This window comes from Lineus longissimus, chromosome 11, assembly GCF_910592395.1.
Source record: "Lineus longissimus chromosome 11, tnLinLong1.2, whole genome shotgun sequence".
In the NCBI taxonomy this organism is placed as follows: domain Eukaryota; kingdom Metazoa; phylum Nemertea; class Pilidiophora; order Heteronemertea; family Lineidae; genus Lineus; species Lineus longissimus.
In genome coordinates, this window is record NC_088318.1 from 17,466,547 (window position 1) to 17,485,301 (window position 18,755).

General features: G+C 42.1%; 2 protein-coding genes across 6 annotated transcripts in view; one reads left to right on the plus strand and one right to left on the minus strand.

The window, feature by feature from the left end:
• LOC135496357 (growth hormone secretagogue receptor type 1-like) overlaps positions 1–12,240 on the plus strand; it is a 131,790-nt gene extending 119,550 nt beyond the window's left edge. For 4 of the 5 annotated variants that reach the window (XM_064785641.1, XM_064785643.1, XM_064785642.1 and 1 more), the window contains exon 2: positions 9,654–12,240. In XM_064785641.1, the coding sequence (XP_064641711.1) occupies positions 9,654–10,825 (1,172 nt within the window). In that variant the 3' untranslated portion in view covers positions 10,826–12,240. Of the gene's footprint in view, positions 1–6,263; positions 7,074–9,653 lie in introns of those variants that run through there. The other variant, XM_064785645.1, reaches the window with a different exon arrangement.
• LOC135496355 (RAB11-binding protein RELCH homolog) overlaps positions 1–18,755 on the minus strand; it is a 147,932-nt gene that overhangs the window by 123,711 nt on the left and 5,466 nt on the right. The window contains exons 16-22 of the mRNA XM_064785639.1: positions 18,677–18,725; positions 18,394–18,479; positions 18,162–18,268; positions 17,772–17,871; positions 17,518–17,600; positions 17,372–17,435; positions 16,977–17,115 (exon numbers count right to left, since the gene is read on the minus strand). Of these exons, the coding sequence (XP_064641709.1) occupies positions 16,977–17,115; positions 17,372–17,435; positions 17,518–17,600; positions 17,772–17,871; positions 18,162–18,268; positions 18,394–18,479; positions 18,677–18,725 (628 nt within the window). The remainder of the gene's footprint in view (positions 1–16,976; positions 17,116–17,371; positions 17,436–17,517; positions 17,601–17,771; positions 17,872–18,161; positions 18,269–18,393; positions 18,480–18,676; positions 18,726–18,755) is intronic.

An 18,755-nucleotide genomic window follows, 5' to 3' on the forward strand; every position in this document is an offset into this window, starting at 1 on the left:
GTACAGGAGATCAGGGCCCAAGGTACAACCTAGTCGGGCGCTGCCTGCAACTGATACCAATACTGATGTTTCGCCAATATCTATAGCATCAATATAACACTAACTGACTGAATGCTAATCAGTGTTACCATGCCATTCCACCATTATCTTTTCATGTCACATGTGATCGCTCCCAAAAGAGTATAAATTCTTAACTTCAATGTTTTATGGCCAATTAGTCGTTAATGCTGCCATTCTGATGCACCGCTTGTCCTAATTCTAAACACTCACTAGGGATGCATTAATATCATGTCTTCAAAAACATTGATAAATTGTCATTCTGTGGAGACCTGTGTCTGTGGGGATCTGCCTCAGTAGACCTGTCTCTTTAGAGACCTGTTTCCGTGGAGACCCACCTATGTGGAGACCTGTGTCTGTGGGGATCTGCCTCAGTAGACCTGTCTCTGTAGAGACCTGTTTCCGTGGAGACCCACCTATGTGGAGACCTGTGTCTGTGGGGATCTGCCTCAGTAGACCTGTCTCTTTAGAAACCTGTTTCCGTGGAGACCCACTGATGTGGAGACCTGTGTCTGTGGGGATCTGCCTCAGTAGACCTGTCTCTTTCGAGACCTGTTTCCGTGGAGACCCACCAATGTGGAGACCTGCCTCTGTGGACAACTGCCTATCTGGAGACCTGCCTCTGTGGACACCTTCCTATGTGGACACCCGTCTCATTGAAAAGCACTGTATAAAGTCTTCAGACAATCGACATCGCCAATATCCGAGACGATCGGGTCTACTGTCTTCACTTACTCTTCATATGACTGCATGTACAAGCGATCCAATTACTATCTTTATTATTCCATGAGAAGCCCATATTGTTGTAAAAACACAACTTCTGATAATGTCATACCATTTACCGACACTGACAGTGCAAAGATAAAGCCAATTACTGAACGTTAGCATACCCTGCTCGGAATATTTTATGCTAGTGGTTCAAATTTATAGCGTACAACATTTTATGAACTTGCGCGAAAAGCTTTTTTGCCATGTTGTATCATGGAGCCAGCTGTCACACTGCAAAGAGATTGTACATTAGTCTGGTAATTGCGCTGAACATTAGCGTGCTCCGACGAATATTTCACTCATTTTAAACATCATATCAGAGAAAGTGTTTGTGTCATGCTATTCGAACATTTAGAACTTGCATTTTCAATGGATGGTAACATTCCTCGGCAGTTTGCAGGAGGTGATTGGTCTGCTTCATTCTGATCGCAGTTTTAAGAAACTCCCCACATCGGCCTGATCCTAGCCAGATAATTACTGCCCATGTCTATCCAATGATGCACAAAGACTGAGATTTGTGACTAAGTTTGCTCATGGGCACTTCACTAGTACTACATTGTACTTTACTATTCCTCAAAGCTCCACAGGGCATGCTGGTCTCTTCATGAGACAGACAGACGTGCCATGGGCACAGCCATTTAATCCTAGTTGGATAATTGCGGTCCATGTTTCTCAGCCATGCCTGAAGCATACATGAGATTAATTCATTTTCTGTGGTCCCATCGGTTATCATGTCCAATATGCCTAACTTGGTCATTAAAGTTTTATACCAAGACAAGAAGAGCTTTTCTAAGGTTGACTGCTATTCTACTGCAGGCCAGACATCATCAGACAAGCGACACCTATTCACATCACAAATTTTACCTATCCAACAACTTAACAAGTATTCTTTCTATCAGGCCTTGGCTTTTGCAGTTGTTGATGAACAAGATAGATAATCAACAAAATCACAAAATCTAACCATTCAACCAAGTTGGACAAATTATTCTGTCATATTCTATCATTGTAATCCTACGATATAATATTTACTATCCCATCGGAAGCAGATGAAGAACGACCCATCAAATCAGCTCTGTTGATACAGAAGATTGTCTCGCCACGAGGAATGGGTCAAGTTGTTGTATCTAGGACCAATGTCCGCACGGGGCAATGGTTCATGAACTGACTGCCAATTGGTGTTTGATACGGAAGATCACCTTCATGTGAGCAATGGCTGAAGTGGTTGTGACCAGGTCTAATGTCCCCATAGGGCAATGTCTTACAAACTGACTAGCAGTTGGTGTTTGCCTACACATGTGATGTAATCTTCATAGAGGAGATGGAAGAACAATTCAGAATCTGAGAAATACAACTTTGTTGGGTGTAAAGTAGATATTGAAAAAGGTCTCTCTTCATCATAAAGACAGGAATAGGGAGCCAAATTTGTGATGAGCTCTGCAAACTTTGCTTGTTTGTCTGCAAATTCAGCAGGTTTGGTCTATAACTTGCCATGAACATTTTCTTAGCTGTATCCGCTGGCAGTTAAGTCTCAGTACCATGGTTTTGCTGACCAATAGAGAACAGTATTATATCGCTTGGTAACAATGTCAGACATACAATTGTCTGAGAGTAGCTTATTAAGATGAAATAAAACATGATCCACCATGTGGGCCATCAGTAACATTGGGCAGCCAAAAATGACTGTCCACCATACCAGGCAGTATCTGAGCTAGAGCAAATGGTAATATATGGGCATGAGGTGGGGGGAATATCCGATCTAGCCATTACAGGATTGCCCTGGAGCATGAACTGATATATCGATCACATAAGTTGTTCCAGTCCGTGATGAAGCGTGCCGGGGATGGTTAGCTGACGGGGTATGTTAGACACAGTGTTGACTTCTTATGAGGTGGCACTTGTCACTTGTCACCAGGGGTAGGGTTCCATTCCTGGACTATTCTGAGCACTCCTAGCTGGTTCCATTCCATTCCTTATTCAACAGAACCTTATCAATGGCACTTTCCTCCTTCCCTTCATATCGACGTCACCATCAGTAGGTAACCTTGTCTTTGTCCTTGTATCCTTGCCTTTATGGCCCATCATCTTGATATTTGGCCATTTCCAATTCACCTGCCTGCAAATAATGTCCAGGCAATATAGCTTTTCATAAATATCAGATCCATCCTCATATCAGATAACACAAACATATTATCCATAAGTAGTTTGCCCTCGCCTGTTCATTTCGACCCACTTCAGAACTGTAGCACTCTAGCAATGACCAGATCAAGCGGACCCATGAATCATAAACTAGGCAGCTCAGTTGTCTCACCACAGACTAGATTACCATGTCATAAGCGTTAAGAAGAGCAGCTGATGGGGCCATAATAGCCATATCTCTCCATCACACTACAAGTATGGTCAAATAATGTGCCTGAATTAACCATTTGATAAGAGTATCCTTGATTTACAGCTGATATTCTACATGTATCAAAGACCACCATTGTTTTCAGGTTATGTCTGACTCCATCTTACAATTGTCAGATTTACTGTCCACCCACAGGCAAAGCACAGCAGTTGGAGACACCACATAACGTCATTGCCGGGTAAATCGATAAGAAAGGTCAAACATGGTGTCTAAATTGTCCGACTGATATGGAAATCCCCTAGAGTGGCAGCCAATATTCTATCGATACTATTAAGACAAGCTGTTGAATGATAGATCTGTTGTGGGCAAAGGTCAAAGGGTCTAAGATTGGTCGAGATGGACGTTATATTGAGCAATTTCACTCGAGACTTAAACTCATGATGTCTTTGTCCATAGCAAAATCCCAAAAGACTTCGAAATAAACTTCAACATGCAGGTTTTCACAAAACAACCTTTTGAGAAGCACAGGTGGCAAAGTATATTCAGCCAAGTTGTAAAACATGGGTAGTGTTGTCCATGTAATTCTAGTACACCCTTGACTGTCACGGAGCTATGATATTTTTCTGGCAACAAGTGTGCAGAATTCACCTATTGCCTTCTCATCTCGCCTCTAATATTGAATAAAACGCCATACATATATCTGTAAAAGTATGGCGCATTGTTACAAATACTCAGCCCCTAGATCCATCTGCATATACGGAAAGCCCAGCGGACCAAGAAACAATATCGGAAGTTTATCCGACAAATGTCTGCTTCCTTTCTTCCCAGGGTGTATTGACTGCCTTCAGAGAAACAGCTTGCTTTGACAGACAGACTTGGAGAATAACTAATTAGTATCAGGAATCCTGAGGTGTTCTTAAGAAATCTTTGGTATACGAGGTTGAGATGTTCATTGTTGTTCTCAATGCAATATTCAAATGTTTTGATTTCCATTTATTTTTCTCAATCATGCTCATTGTCTATTCTCTGAGCAAGCAACATGATGTCAACACCTCGACCCTAGATCCATCAGCATTGTTGAAAAACCCAGTGGACCAAACACGAACCTGATACCATTGGCTTTTTTATTGTGGGATGGATGGTGTGAATGTCATGAATAATGCTAAGGGTCAGTAAGACCATCGTATTACAGTATCGTTATCGATGTGATGATGTTTAGAGTCTTGCAAAGAAAAGCAAAGCTATTCAGCCAAAAACATGGCAAATCAACGTTAATAAGTTTCTGTATGGAGAGATCTCTGCAAAAAATGTTTTGCGCAGCACGACTTACAAGATTGTCTTAGCCAATGCCGCATTATACCAATGCTTAGCAACGAGAACTGATTAGCGAAGAAAATCTATTCATGTAACTAAGGAATTATGGTCCATGATGTATTGACTGAGGGGAAACTGCACTAATAATTTGTATCATTTTAGCTGAGCAGGCTTTTGAAAGAAAGATTTAATTAGGAGATTTTACATGATGTGATTAAGAGCTTTGTGGAATGGGATCTAATCAAGATGAATTTGTAATCTCAGATTTGATAATGTTGCTTGACAATGTCATGCACAGCATTCAGCTAGTTACAACATACAGTGTTGAACTCACCAGTCACCTGTTGATAACCACCAATTGCAATCACTCTGCTTGGAATGGCTTGCTCTTCATATCTTTTATGACCTTTCCAAGGAACGACCATGTCAAAAGCGCTTGACAAAACTCTTTGGAACAATTTCTGTGATCCACCTGTCTACAGATGTCACCACCATTGCCTAAATGTTGATTGTAGAGAACCAAATCGCCCTCCATCCAACATGAAACCAGACGCCGATACTCTCTCCAAGGACCCCTCGTCAGTCACAGCTGACAACCACAGCAGCCATCAATCGTGTTGGAATGTCGGCTCACATCCAATAACACCAAGTGCACATCAAAGAAATTCATCGCTTTTGCCGCTGTAAATAACTAATTTCACTCCCAAAGGAATTGTGATCAGGGTGGAATGAGATCTGGATGTTAGAAAGTCACGCTTTTGAGCAAATAGCTTTTTGCCTTTACAACAAAAAATTGACTGACTTTTAGCAGTTGAAATGACACCGAATCCATTCAACCTGATGGATGATGCTATTTTTAGAAAGTGAAGTCAACAATCCAACTATAATGTTCTAATTCTTCTTCCCCTTCTTTCTCTTCTTCTTCAGCATTTGCCGCTCTGCACTTGAAGGTGTTATTCTCAGGGCAGTATTCCTCCTCTAAGGCGGGGTGAGGGGTTTTACGTACCTCTACGGTTAGGCAATTCATGGCGCATTCATTGGCCTTGTGACGTCGTCTTCAGCCAGAGGTCAAGTTAGGCTCCTCTGAACATTCCACTGATCCCCAGTGGAATGAAATTCAAACCATCAAGTCACACATCATTTGCATCACTAGCTGTACCAATCCAAGCATCAACAAAGCCTTGTGTCGCCAGTTATTTCCCACTGGAGCAAGAGAATTGCCCTTGATGTTATTGATGATTGTTTAACCTTGAGAGTGTTTGAAAGAGGATGACATACATGTATTGACTAAGGGGCGAAAGTTGACTGGCCAACTGGCCACAACACGGTTTTCTCATCCTGTTTGAAAGCACTATCCTATCTCGTGTAATATTGATGAGTTTCTCTTTCTTTGGCTATTCTCATTCTATGATGGTGTGCCCTTTTTTCTTAAAGATGGCCAACTGGCTTAGATATTCTTTGATAGCCCCATCTTAATTGAGGCAAAATCTGCAGTCTTGGCAAGAATCGGATTTTGCCATTTCTTTGCCCTGGCCTGGGTATAATGGAGAACATGATAAAAGCCTATAAAACAGTAACAGCTGCATTTGCTTATGAGATCAATGGTCATTCTAGTAGATTTACAATGAGTTGCATGAGAAGTGAACAAGGTTGCACAGAAATGTACAACATACATGTAACAAAAGTAAGGCTATTATGTATGGGAGTATTTTGCATCTGGAGGGACTGGACTGTTGCTGTATCTCTCAAGAGCAGGGCAACCAATCTGATCGGGGCCAGATTTAACAGGCATACGACAAGAAACTGGCCACTAGACTCGCCATCTCATAAGGTAAAGGCCAGCAAGACCACCAAGAACCAATCTTCCGCCAATGTTTCGGTATCTTTCGCTGGCAGGGTAGCCAATCTGATCGGGGCCATAACTCAGGTATACAGCAGCTCCCAGTGGAAGAAATAAAACAGAATCTATCGCAGGTACTGAGGCTGATATTTGGAAGATAGGAAACAGACACTCTGTTAGTTAGGATATGCGGCAGTTCGGATACACGCGTTGCTGAAGCTGGATTGCTCAAGAATCAGCTAGAAGGAGAGAACGTATTGCCATGGAGAGTCATTCTGTTGCTTTTCAATGAATTTATCACAGTTAGATGCACAGGTACGCCAGCGACGAACTCGATACGCCACAAGTATGTCTAACCTACATTGTATAGGTGCACATGTTTCGGATTAACACAACAAATGCAAGGGCAAGGGTTGCCAATCGCTTCAAGCAACGCATAGTCACTTAGCAACAATCTCAGGTGACCATCTCAAACAGAAAGAGACAGGCTTACAGACTCAAACACCTTGCATACTGAGACCTGAATGGACAATACAGTCACAGGGTGCCAGCGGAATAGGAGACATTGGTGACCTATAGTATATATAGAGGCAAATCTGCATCAGTTCGCGGCCATTGTAGTGTTCAATGATACTCGGTAGCCATAGTGACTGAGCTTGTTGCGATCCCTCCAACATACTGAACAGGAGTCAGAATTCAAGATGTCGCATCAACCCGTGTTTGATATATTTCATACCGGGCTCTTTGCAGGTAATGTAATCATAATTCATCACCGTTTTCTCTTGTTATGGTTGATCTTGGTTGTACATTTGGTGCTGCAAAGTACAATGTGTATTGTGACAAAACATTGTATAGTGTATATAAAGAATACTGCTGCATTGTTGGCTCTCAGATGGAAAGCAAACAAAACCTTTCCAATTCTTCCTAGTCTTATTGCTGTTGAATTAAGAACCAATGGAAGTCCACAGTCGGCCATTAGGTACAAAGGGCTTTTCATTTACAGATTTCACTCCAGGTGAACTGGCCTTGTTAAAACCGACACGAGGTGGGTTGAGGTCAGTTCCGATGATCAACTGGAGTTTGCTCTGGAATATTCTGAGGCCAATGACCCATTTAACTGTACAGATAGAGTACTCATGAACAGTAGATGTCATTTTTATAAGGGACCGCCTGCGGACCCTGGGGTTTCTCCGACAAACCCGTTGTTAGTATTTCCCCTATTACCAATGCAGTAACCAGACAGATGATATAGAAAGAGGACATGGCTGCCGGTCCAAATGATATCCTGTTACCATAGAGACAAAGTGTCAAGAAGAAAAACTAGAACTTCAAAATAATATGTCATGGTTAATGTTGGCATTTATGGCGGTCCATCCAAAGGTCATTTTGAGAGATCTGGCACAGTGCGTTTTGATACACCCTGTAATGCCATGTAATCTGATGACAGATTACCTCTGCCTCCGGATTTCTCCCAGCAAAATGAAATGGTTAAGATTCATCTGTGTTCCCATGGAGATATGCGCATCATTGGCTCACGCTACGACAGCCAATCAAGGAAGTCGCTTTGAAAGCATCTCCTCGAGTTGCCGTTGCCGATATTTTAGGGCGACGGCGAGAGACCAGGGCTGAAAAATCTTATGGGGATAGATGTGCTGCAGCAGACTGTTAACCCTTTTGAGCTGATGCGTTCTTGTTGCTGATTAACCCCTCAAGAACCAACAACAGCATTTATTGTCAAGTTTAATCGGAACACAGAAATGTCCTCCATGATTCAAGAATGGTCAAAACTTCCTACAGGCTTATGCAGTTTGTTTTCTTTGGTGGTCATTTCCATTAGAATGACACCCGCTTGCTAAGAGCTTTTCGGGGATCTTCGTATTCCCGTAGGTTTTGATTAAACGTGCGCGTGAGTTTACTTTCCTTATTTCACAAGCAACTTCATCCACATGCTTCTCACCCCAACAGTGGAGCTTATCACAGGAAAGCTCACTCAACAGTATCAATGATATGCCAGGAATCCTAAAACGTTTTATAAAATCTGAGACGGCCAGTGTGGTATCTTCTGCAAAGGGGCCATATGCTCCAAATATCATTACATTCCCCCTAACTGTACTCTGGTAAAGTGGTTGCAAGCGAACATTCATTAGTTTCTAATCTGACAACAAGATGGAGGAGTATTCCTGCTATGAATGGCATCTGGTAATGAGGACTTCCATGTTGACAGCAGTGGCAGTGATGAGATCCCCAACCTAATGATTTAACCCTGTTCAGATGAAAGAAAACACTGCTCCACAGGCTGCCCAGGCCAAAAATGGCTTATGTAGCAAAAAGGGTTAATGCCCAAAGACCACCATGTTCAGAGTAAACATAGATGTCGACCAATTTCTGCCGTTCTTGGTAGGCAAATATGCAAACAAGACACAAATTAACTGTGGCTGCAGCGAATATCTTAAAGATTTTTTCGCCAACTCATTCCACGTTTCTACACAGAGGCAATACTTGAATTGACAACCATGAAAATAACCACAGCCAAATTATAAACACCAGAAAGTGTTTGGTGATCAGACTGGTGATGGTGGCGTGTTGGGGCTAAAATGAGTTGGCGTGGTCTAGTAGTTTGGGTTTCTTGGGGTAGGTCTTTTTGTCTATAAATGTGCCTTACTTCCACCAGGTATATTGTAAGGAAATAGGTACCTCTAGGAACCTCTGTATTGAGGGCGTTTGGCCCAAATACTTCCCACTGCGCGGCAATGTGACAGCAACCAATGGAAGCCAATCAACAACAAGACTAAACCAATCCAAAAGCATCACAGCTGTAACCATGGAAACTGGATTCCACTTGGAGGAAAATGAAATAAGATTTGGCATAGTGGTCATATGTTATCAAATTTTATCGGTTGCTGGGTTCGGCAAGATGTTGGGAAAATCTGATGATTAGATGAGTGATGGGCAGGAAAGTAATCTGTTTATCAATGATCATCTCATAATCAAATGAGTTAACCCTTCCAGCAGTTAAATCACCAGTTTAAGATGTTCCAATTTATGTTGTTTACTTCTGTGATGACAAGGGATCAAGGCCGTAGGTCTGATCAGGAACATACAACACTCTTTTCCAGGGCAGTACTGCTCATAAACGCTAGAACTTCAAAAACTCACAACTTCAATTTTCAGAGATGGCAAGTTTACTTCCATGAATAACTAACTAATAATTCATTTCTCCTCTTTCTAGAGAGCATCTTTAATGTCTTATTATTTACAGTGCAATTTAAAGTCAAATAGGCATTTATTTATTACACAAATCTGATTTGTTTTCTTCTTATATCATTTCAGGAGGCAACCACACACTTTTGAAAAATGACATTTTCATGTACACGGACTACTCCAGCATACCAGAGAGTATGGCTGCCCGTTGCATCCTCATGTACCTTCCACCGTTTGTTCTGACCATCGGAACCCTGGGTAACATCATCACTTCCATCATCATGCAACGTATCGCCCACAGTGTCTGGTCGACGTGTCTCTACCTCGCAGTCCTACCAATCGTGGAGACGCTCTGGCTCTGGGTGCAGTGCGGCGACAAATGGCTGAACAAACTCGCAGACTTACAACTGTCCAATCAACTTTTAATGACGTCGAACGCAACATGCAAAATCTACCCATTTATTATAAATTTTGTCATCCATTTTGTGCAATGGCTCATCGTAGCAGCCACTTTTGAAGGATTCTGCGTGATACGCTTCCCAAAGCGTAGCAGGGTCATGTGTACGTTTGAGCGTGCCCGCGCGGTCATCATGCTCTTGACGGTGCTCCTCATCTGTATTAATGCACAATTCTTTTGGACGTACGAACTCGTTATGATGGACGGACGAGACGATAAGCCACGCGGCATCATGTGCACGTTCGCGGATAAGAGCACAACAAACGTCTTTCAGGACCTAATATGGCCGACCATTGACACAATGGTTGCCGAGATTCTTCCAATTACTGTGATATTGGTGCTAACGGCCCTCATGATAGGGACGTACATTAAAACAAATGGCCGCCCGAGTAAAGAGGAGGAAAAAATGCATAAATACATGCTGGATCCGGACGCGTTTTGTGACCTTAAAGTGAGCTACATTGCTGTGGCTGTAATGTATCTATTGTTAGTGACGCCGTTATTTGCCTATAAGGTATTCGCCTATGCTACTAAAAAGGAGAAACTGCAGGAAAACAATGCCAGATTTGACGCCCAGGGGGAGCTAGCAGAAGCCATTACACTATTTTTACTGTTTATTTTTCTGTCCTGTAAGATGTTTGCGTATTTAGTGACCTGCAAGCGTTTTCGGTACGAGTTTTTACGCATTATGTGCTACTGCTACTATAGAAAATCGAGTAGGAAACGAGTATATTACCACGATGAAATCGCCCAGAAACCATTGATGACAGAAAAGGGCGGCAAACAGAAACAGAAAGGGAAGAGTTCAAGCCGATGGAATTATGGGAAAGTGACGGAGGTCTGACACACCATGATCTGTAAGACGACCGACCTCGTCGCTGAAACATCAAACTGTTCAGGGCATTCACAATACTGGTAGGCATCGGTTGGGAGGCATCCGTCTGACAACCTAGACCATGACATCAAACTTCAACACGTTGTGGCATGTTGGATGTGTTACAATTTCTGCTTAGTTTCGCTCAAATGGTTTTGTTGTAATATTAGTACATAAATTTTCCACTAGGAACAAGCTCTTGACTAACTCAAGATATAAAATGACCTTCAGTGCAACAGAACAGATGCCTTCCAACGACAGATGCCTATCATTCTTCACAAGCTCTGAAGATCTCGTCAAAAAAGCTGATCCATTTTTTGAAAAGACGTTTTCATAGAACACATTGATTTGTAGAAAACTGCGATCATTGTTTGTAAAACTGTTGAAAGGTTACGTCATAACGTTACTGTAAAACTTTAACTGTAAAACTTGCTCTCAGTTGGTCAATTTTGGTCGGACCCAGTGATTGAAATTGATATACCAGTTTTCGTCTGCGATATACTCGCCAGAATCCTTTTAGCTGGTGAAATTGAGGTGTGAAGGAAATGAAATTCAAAATCTTAAAACCAAAATAGGTACACGCTGAGAGCATGTTTTTCGGGGGATGGTTAGTACTATTTTTAACTCCACCTGCAAGATGGTGAATTTGTAGATAAGACTGTAGATAACACTGGTCCATTGAGGATGGGACCGCATAATCATGTTTTGAAACATTCATTCTCATGTAGACAATTCTATAGCCATCATCGAACTTCAGAGGAAATTTAGGATAGTATAAGGGTACTATGAGTATTTACAGTACAGTACCTCCATTGTTTCAGAGGGGAGCTTTCCCACTACCTGATGTTTTGATTTATTCAACGTGACAGGAAGCAGTTTTTGACCAAAATGCTCAAATTGACTCTTCGTTGGAGTTCTCAACTTTCAGTTTTGCATGGCTGCCCGACTCGCAAAAGTGCACGTTGAGAACTGTTCCGAAGATTTCAACTTTATCTCGTTAACTTTACATATATGGATGCTGCCCAGCCAAACGTCAATTACATTTAGCTTGTGTTAGCTGGAATTTTGCCCGATCCAGTTTATAAGACCTGAAAAAGTCCTAGCCTATTCTATTGAGAGATTTGTAACGTCAATTTTCCATTTGCCACATTGGACAGGGTTGAGTAACGATAGCCGAGGCAGGTCCATGAAGTGACGCCAAGCAGGAATATAGTCACATCTTCATGTATTGCTCTGAGAACTGTGGAGGACACTTTTATAGGTCAGGCATTGCTGCGTGATTATTACAGGTAATTATTTGTGGTGGTGGGTTATACAAACAAACGAAATGTATTGAATAACATGTATGATAAAACAAAAGATAAACGCAATTCAGAATTATTAAATTGTGTTTGACTTCTTTTTTAAAGGAAGATCTGGAAGATACTTAGGAGTCAGCGCTCATGTATAGTTGCCAAGTTCCTTGATAGAGGACAGTAGTAAGATACATTAGAAGATGTACAAACAACTGTTTCACTTTCAGTCGTATCCCAGCAGTGCCATCTATCCAGGAGCACTGTAATTATACATGAGTGCTGCGTCCATAGTTTCTCCTTGTACTCCTTTAAATACATCATCCTGGTCAACGTTTACACCATTCAGTCTAAACATTGAGCAGAGGGAGAGAAGAAACATCTGAGGAAGACAGATGATGTCTACAAAAGACACAATATGATATCGGAAGAACAAAGAACAGAACGCCCCAGGCAGTAAACAATGAAGTATTGTCAACAAACAAAGCCCCCCACCCCCCTAGATGGTGGTGTCTTGAGACTAAGACGCTCAAGGCACACTATAGATGACTTGCTTGACAACAGGAAATGCTACAGAGCCACACTGCTTCCTGCATCTGCTCGATTCCACTATTCCACCAAATGTCAGAAGCTGAAAGGCTCTGATGCATTTTCTGTCGTCTTTTCCATCGCACAGCATGCAAGTCATCTGTATCCATTGCCACTGCAATTGGAGACACTGATACAAATAGCAAGACAAGAATGTTTGCAGAAATGTTTGACCACTCTGCAATCGCTGCCTCCTGATGTCCTTATGCATTGCAGGATATGATTACTCCTGCACACGACCCAATCATTGCAACATGCTCTGTCAAGAAGCCCGTATTGAGCAACACGATTCACTCGACTGCAAAACGGTCAATTGTAGCAAAATGGTTAATAACAGCACATCATATTCTCCCAATAAACGAGAATGTAATTCAGATATATGTCTGGTGTGCTCCGCCTAATTGACAAAGCCTTGTCATGTCTTCCATTAGTTGCCGAGATTACATCCTTTGATCTGCCAATGATGATGACATCCTGTTGAGAGACAAGCTCTGCCATGGCTGCTGGCGCTGTTCTCAGTGAGGAATACGAGAAGACGTCTGAACATGAGTTTTACAAGTCTTACACCATTCACCTTGCTTAGGACCAGAACTCAATACATTGAAAACGTCGTTCCGTCCCTGCTTGAATTGCTGCCATTGCCTCCAAATGGCCTCGACTGGGATATAAGACTTTAGGGCATCTGGTCACGCGGAAGTTTGTGACAACGCCAAGATGACACATTGACACATTAAGGTTGAAACTTTTACGGGGATTGACGGTTGATTTTGGGTATGATTTGTGCGGGATTATGCTCATCATCGCTTCGATGTGAATGATAGGACTGGTACCGAGACCAGAACGAAAGGGTTAATAACCAGACTCTCAAAGGGCAACTTGAAATACGAAAAAAAAACCTGAAGAATCCAATACCAGCTAATACGATCTTAACTGTCACCAACATACCTCGACCCAACCAATTCATTGCATTTTTTCCTAAAAAAAATCCCCCGTGATGACAGAAATAAGTATATAATCTTCCCAATTAAAGCAGTTGCCATGGAAACGTGTTCAGCCACAAGTCCCATGTGCCGTGCTCACTTTATACATTTATTATCACATCAGTCGCAGGAGAAATCGATAGCGAATCAAAGGCAGGTCATGTGACCTGGGTACCTCCATCAGGACCAAATAGGTCTTGGAATGATTACATTTCGCCAGCCAGACCTGGCAGGGGGATAGCTGGATTGGGGGAAGATTACTTTTCTGTCAACAAGTAACCCGACTAGTTTATTCTTCCCATAATCACCACTTTTCTGGGCAATTCCAAAAGAGGTCCATTATCGGGCCAGACCCAACCACCTCAATATTTGAGATAAATCTGGGAGGTGACGGAATACTCCCGTCTTGGAAACGTGAAATGCCCTATAACATGTAAGGGAAGCTTTGTGATGTCTCCAAGTGAGGGACTGGCAGGTATGGACAACTGAATATAAACAGTTGTTGCCATATGCAGGCTGATGTCGGCACTGGAGTTTCGTGGTCTTTCTAAAATGCTCACAGGGATTATAGTAATGAAAAACAGTGCAGCTCTAATCTACTTAATGTTTCGACTCACAAGGCAGCTACATGTACCACTGAGCTCAGTCTGATGCAGCTTGCAAATTGAAAAACCAGCCGAGGATTCAATTATGCCAGATTAGTGGTAGTCATCCTTTTCTAATTAATTCCTAATCTCCTGAAGATTGAACAAACAAGCATTAATGACACTGTGCTAAGAACACCATTGTGTATGTAGTCCCCTGTGGCCTAGTGGGAGGGGTTGGGATTTACATGCAGGAGGTCCAGGGTTCAAATCCCATGGGTTGATAGAGGGCATTTTTTTCTCTTTTCATGTCACAAATTGTTTTTGAAAGACAGAGATAAAGAGTCATACTTTTCGACAGAGAAAAACTGATTTTCCCTCAAATGAGCAAGAGAAAATTGCTATCTGAGGAGATAACTTGTAAAGTTAGATTCCAACTTTTCCCTGTTCCAGTTTGTGGGTTTAGACATGGAATTAGTAGCTCCACACTTAGCCTTGGCAGTGGATGCCTACCTTATCTCAGAATTCCTATCTTACAAGCAGGACTTCTGGAGTGTATGGCTAGCCTTGCTAGTCAATATGGCGTATCTCGGGTGTGTGACACTCTTTGCATAGACATCATTGTATAAATCACTTGTGCGTAGTCGCCTTGAATATGGTACGGTGGTATTCGACACACATGTGCGACGTGATCTTGAAACTTTAGAGCGTGTCCAGCGGAGGGTGACTCGTCACATTTTAGGCCCTGATATGCCATATGTGGAGCGTCTGCGAGCGTTGTCTCTGCTGCCCCTGTCGTACCGTCGGGAAATCAAGGATCTAGTTTTTATGCACGATTCGTATTATAATGTCCTGGATTTTAATGCACGTTTTTATATAACCCCGGCTGTAAGGGGCGACGGTTTACGACTGGCGCAGCCGAGATTCCACTCGGAGACGTTCGGTGCCTCATACTGGGTGAGGACACCGAAGCTGTGGAACAGCCTCCCGGTCCAATTACATAATTTGAAAAAAATGCATTTTAAATCGTCCCTTAATGTTTATTATTTTGACAGGTTGGATCGTTTGGATGTCGACGACATGTGCACTTTCGTCACTTTCTGCCGTTGTGCAAACTGTCGGCCCACTTAGTGCGCATGTCGCCGGCACCCCGACGACACAACCCATATTATCTGGTGCCATATAATAGGTCTCGACCTACATGGTTACCAGTGTAATGCATGTACGTTTTATTTTGTTCATAATCCAATGTCTTGTCATGTTATATCAAATATTGTACATGTATTTTACACGAATAAATAAATTATAAATTAAATTATCACTGATAGTGAATCGCTGCGCTCACGCGAACAAACAAAATGATATGACAGACAGAAGCCACTTCAGCAGGAACCACGGGCCTGCCATCCAGCAAGTGCAAAGATGCACAGTTGATACATCGACATGCAACCTTACAACATCCAGATGGTGAAAAGTAATTTGAGATAATCAGCACCATTTCAATAACTAATTTATTTTTTTCATAGATTTCACATTTCATTCTAGGGCCAGGCCCGAAACTGGCCATAAGCCCAAGATAAAGAAATTTCAAAAGTCAGAAGACCATGCGTCCAAATGTCATTACAATGAAGCACATTGACAAGACCATCATGAGACCTTATGAGGAGAGGTGATATGAGGTGGCTTGCTGCGCAGAGGCTTCACTGCATCACCAATACCCCTGGCTTCCCTCTGGTCTTTGCTTATGTGTTAGGAATAAACACAATGTACCCAAATGAAGGAATATGTGAGTGATCTTCAAATGAACTATAATAATAATAATGATAACATTGTCTTGTATTTACATAAGGCTTCTAACTTCAATAGCAGGTGAGCAAACATCTTTTTTTAAATGGATCACTATCAAGTTTCTCCAAGGGACTGGAGCTCTCGTAGCTGCAGACATCTAACACTGTGCAAACAAATGGAGATAGAAATGTAATGCAGAAAAGCAAACTGTAAGGCTAAACTACTGAGCATATGAATGATGTATACAGCACCTTTTGTTTGCAAAATGATATGACAGATGCAACAATCATCACTTCCACAAATGTATAGATAGCTTTGAAGGTGACTATTTTAAAATGTACAGACATCCTTCTATATGAGAATGCAATAATGTGGACTATAACAAACGTCAGTGCCAGTTTCAGGTCAATACAAGGTGAAAACTAGACCGCCATCTTTGTTTCATGTTCTCTAAGTTGGCATGCAGTTTGCCCCTAAAATAACAGTCGATAACACAAGCAGTATGTGGTGTCAGTGGCCCACATAAACAAATAAACAAATTTATCAAACGCTGTTTTAACAAATGTTCCAAGTTGAAGACTTTTTGACATCCATCGACACTGAACAACAAAAAATGTTGAACAGAAGAGTGTGTTCCCTTGCGATGATCATGTCCAGTCCTTTTCCTGAGTCCATTTGTGGATGTCCATTCCGAAGCAAAACTTTAAAGGAGACGACAGGCAAGAGCTAGGTGGGCTTCAAGTTAACCAACTCTACCACCTATCTCCTGCCTATAGTCCACCTTTATCTAACTCTATCGTCTATCGTGGGGGAAAGTGTTCTAACTAGCTATCTAGAAAGCGTGTAGTTCATCTCCGCGGGAAGAGGAAGCTGAGGTATTTCGACTTACATTCGTCCCTGAACTTTGGTTCCGCATTCGGTCCAACTCGTGCAAACGTTCGTATTAATTCCACTAAGAGATCATGCTGATCCTTGTAAAGCGGATCATCCATGAATGTCTGAATCTGCATATACACTTTATCCAATACCTGAAAGGGAAAAAAGACTTGGAAGAAACAAAACCGCTTAGAAGTCAAGTTGAGGGTCAGAGTCAAATTTTGATGGTCTTAATTTCTCCTTTTGGTTATTGAACAGTTGATAAGAACCAAATTCTGATGGCACCAAAGCAAGGCTGGAAAATCTGTTTTCAGCAAAGAAAACAGCACTTCCTAGTCATACTGGTGACAAACATGCCGGAGCAGACAATGATTTCTGGAAAATGGTTTTTGATTGTTAAATAAATACCTCTCTTTGAGTGACACACTCCATTATAGTCCCATAGGTTGGCACAGTCGCGACCCTCACGGACCTGGAAAACCAACAAACAACTTTATAACACCAAAGCTACTGAAATGAGGGCAAATAATGATTAGAAGAGAACACAAACTTACATTTCAGGATCACTAGACAGTGTGACAAGAGCTGGGACGACTCTCGTAGCAACAAGATGCTCACTCAGACCTTTCACCAACATCTGAAAAAATGGGGGGGAAAAGTCATAAAATTTTGAAAATAGGACTTTTTGCAAGCAAAGTATCAAACAACAGAGTTGGCACCGAGTGAGAAAATGTCGGAAGGTCCAATACACTAAAACCTAAGTCAGGGAAGACTCTAATAAAAGCTTTTTATTTGTTGATTCACTTACTTCAAACAAATGAGCAGTCGTTGACCTGACCTGAGCAGACGTATGGACAACACCATCCCACAACACAGTCAGCAGTAACTCATGATAGCTGGGGTTGTTACTGCAAAGAGACAAAGCATCAACCCATTGGTGCCTGCCCCAATTTGACAATCTGTCCACGACTGTTAAACAAATCGATTTGAAATGGCAGCCTGAAATTTGTCAGTAATAGATTGTCCAAGACTGCAGCTTTTGATTGAGCTGAGACAAATCATACCCCTGTGATGGATGAGACTGGCCTCCTTAGCCTTGGTTGGCAAATAGTCTGGGAGAAGGAAAACTCTCATTTAAACCCAGGGATATGTCACTCATTAGTCTTTGCAGGCAGGGAACTAAAACGGACAAACTCACCATATCTCTTTGAAGGCTGCTTTCAGGCTGTCTAGTGACGCATGGCACAGAGACAGCGTACACATCAGATCTTGTAGGAAAGTGGTAAGTTGTTTCCTGTCTTCTTCCTAGAATGAACAACAAATTCATGGTTGTTGTTAAACCTCGGGCCGAAGAGGTCACGGGGCAGATCAAATTTTATCTATCAGGATTGATCACTCAATGCAAATTTGTGTAAGAACAATCTGTTTACCTTGTTGAAGGCCATGAGTACCCCGGATGAGAACACTGGTACGGCACATGACGTGAGGGGCGTCTTCCCACTAGCCACTCGCTCATCTGGAACAAAGATGAAGAGACATAGAGACAATAGAAGCAGCGTTGCAGTGAGCACAGCTTGAGGTCAATACGAAACCTTGGACACACTTCATGCCACAGAAACTGCAAGTCCACCAGACGTGAGATTTTCCTCGCTTGACCTCTTGATATGCTAACAAAAGCATGTTTCTATGATACACAATTCTCATCCAACTCACCGAGCTGTTCTTCTGATACTGTAAGGACTTCAAGGAACTTAGGTTTGACCTGGAAAGTAAATCAAAGTACGATATCAGC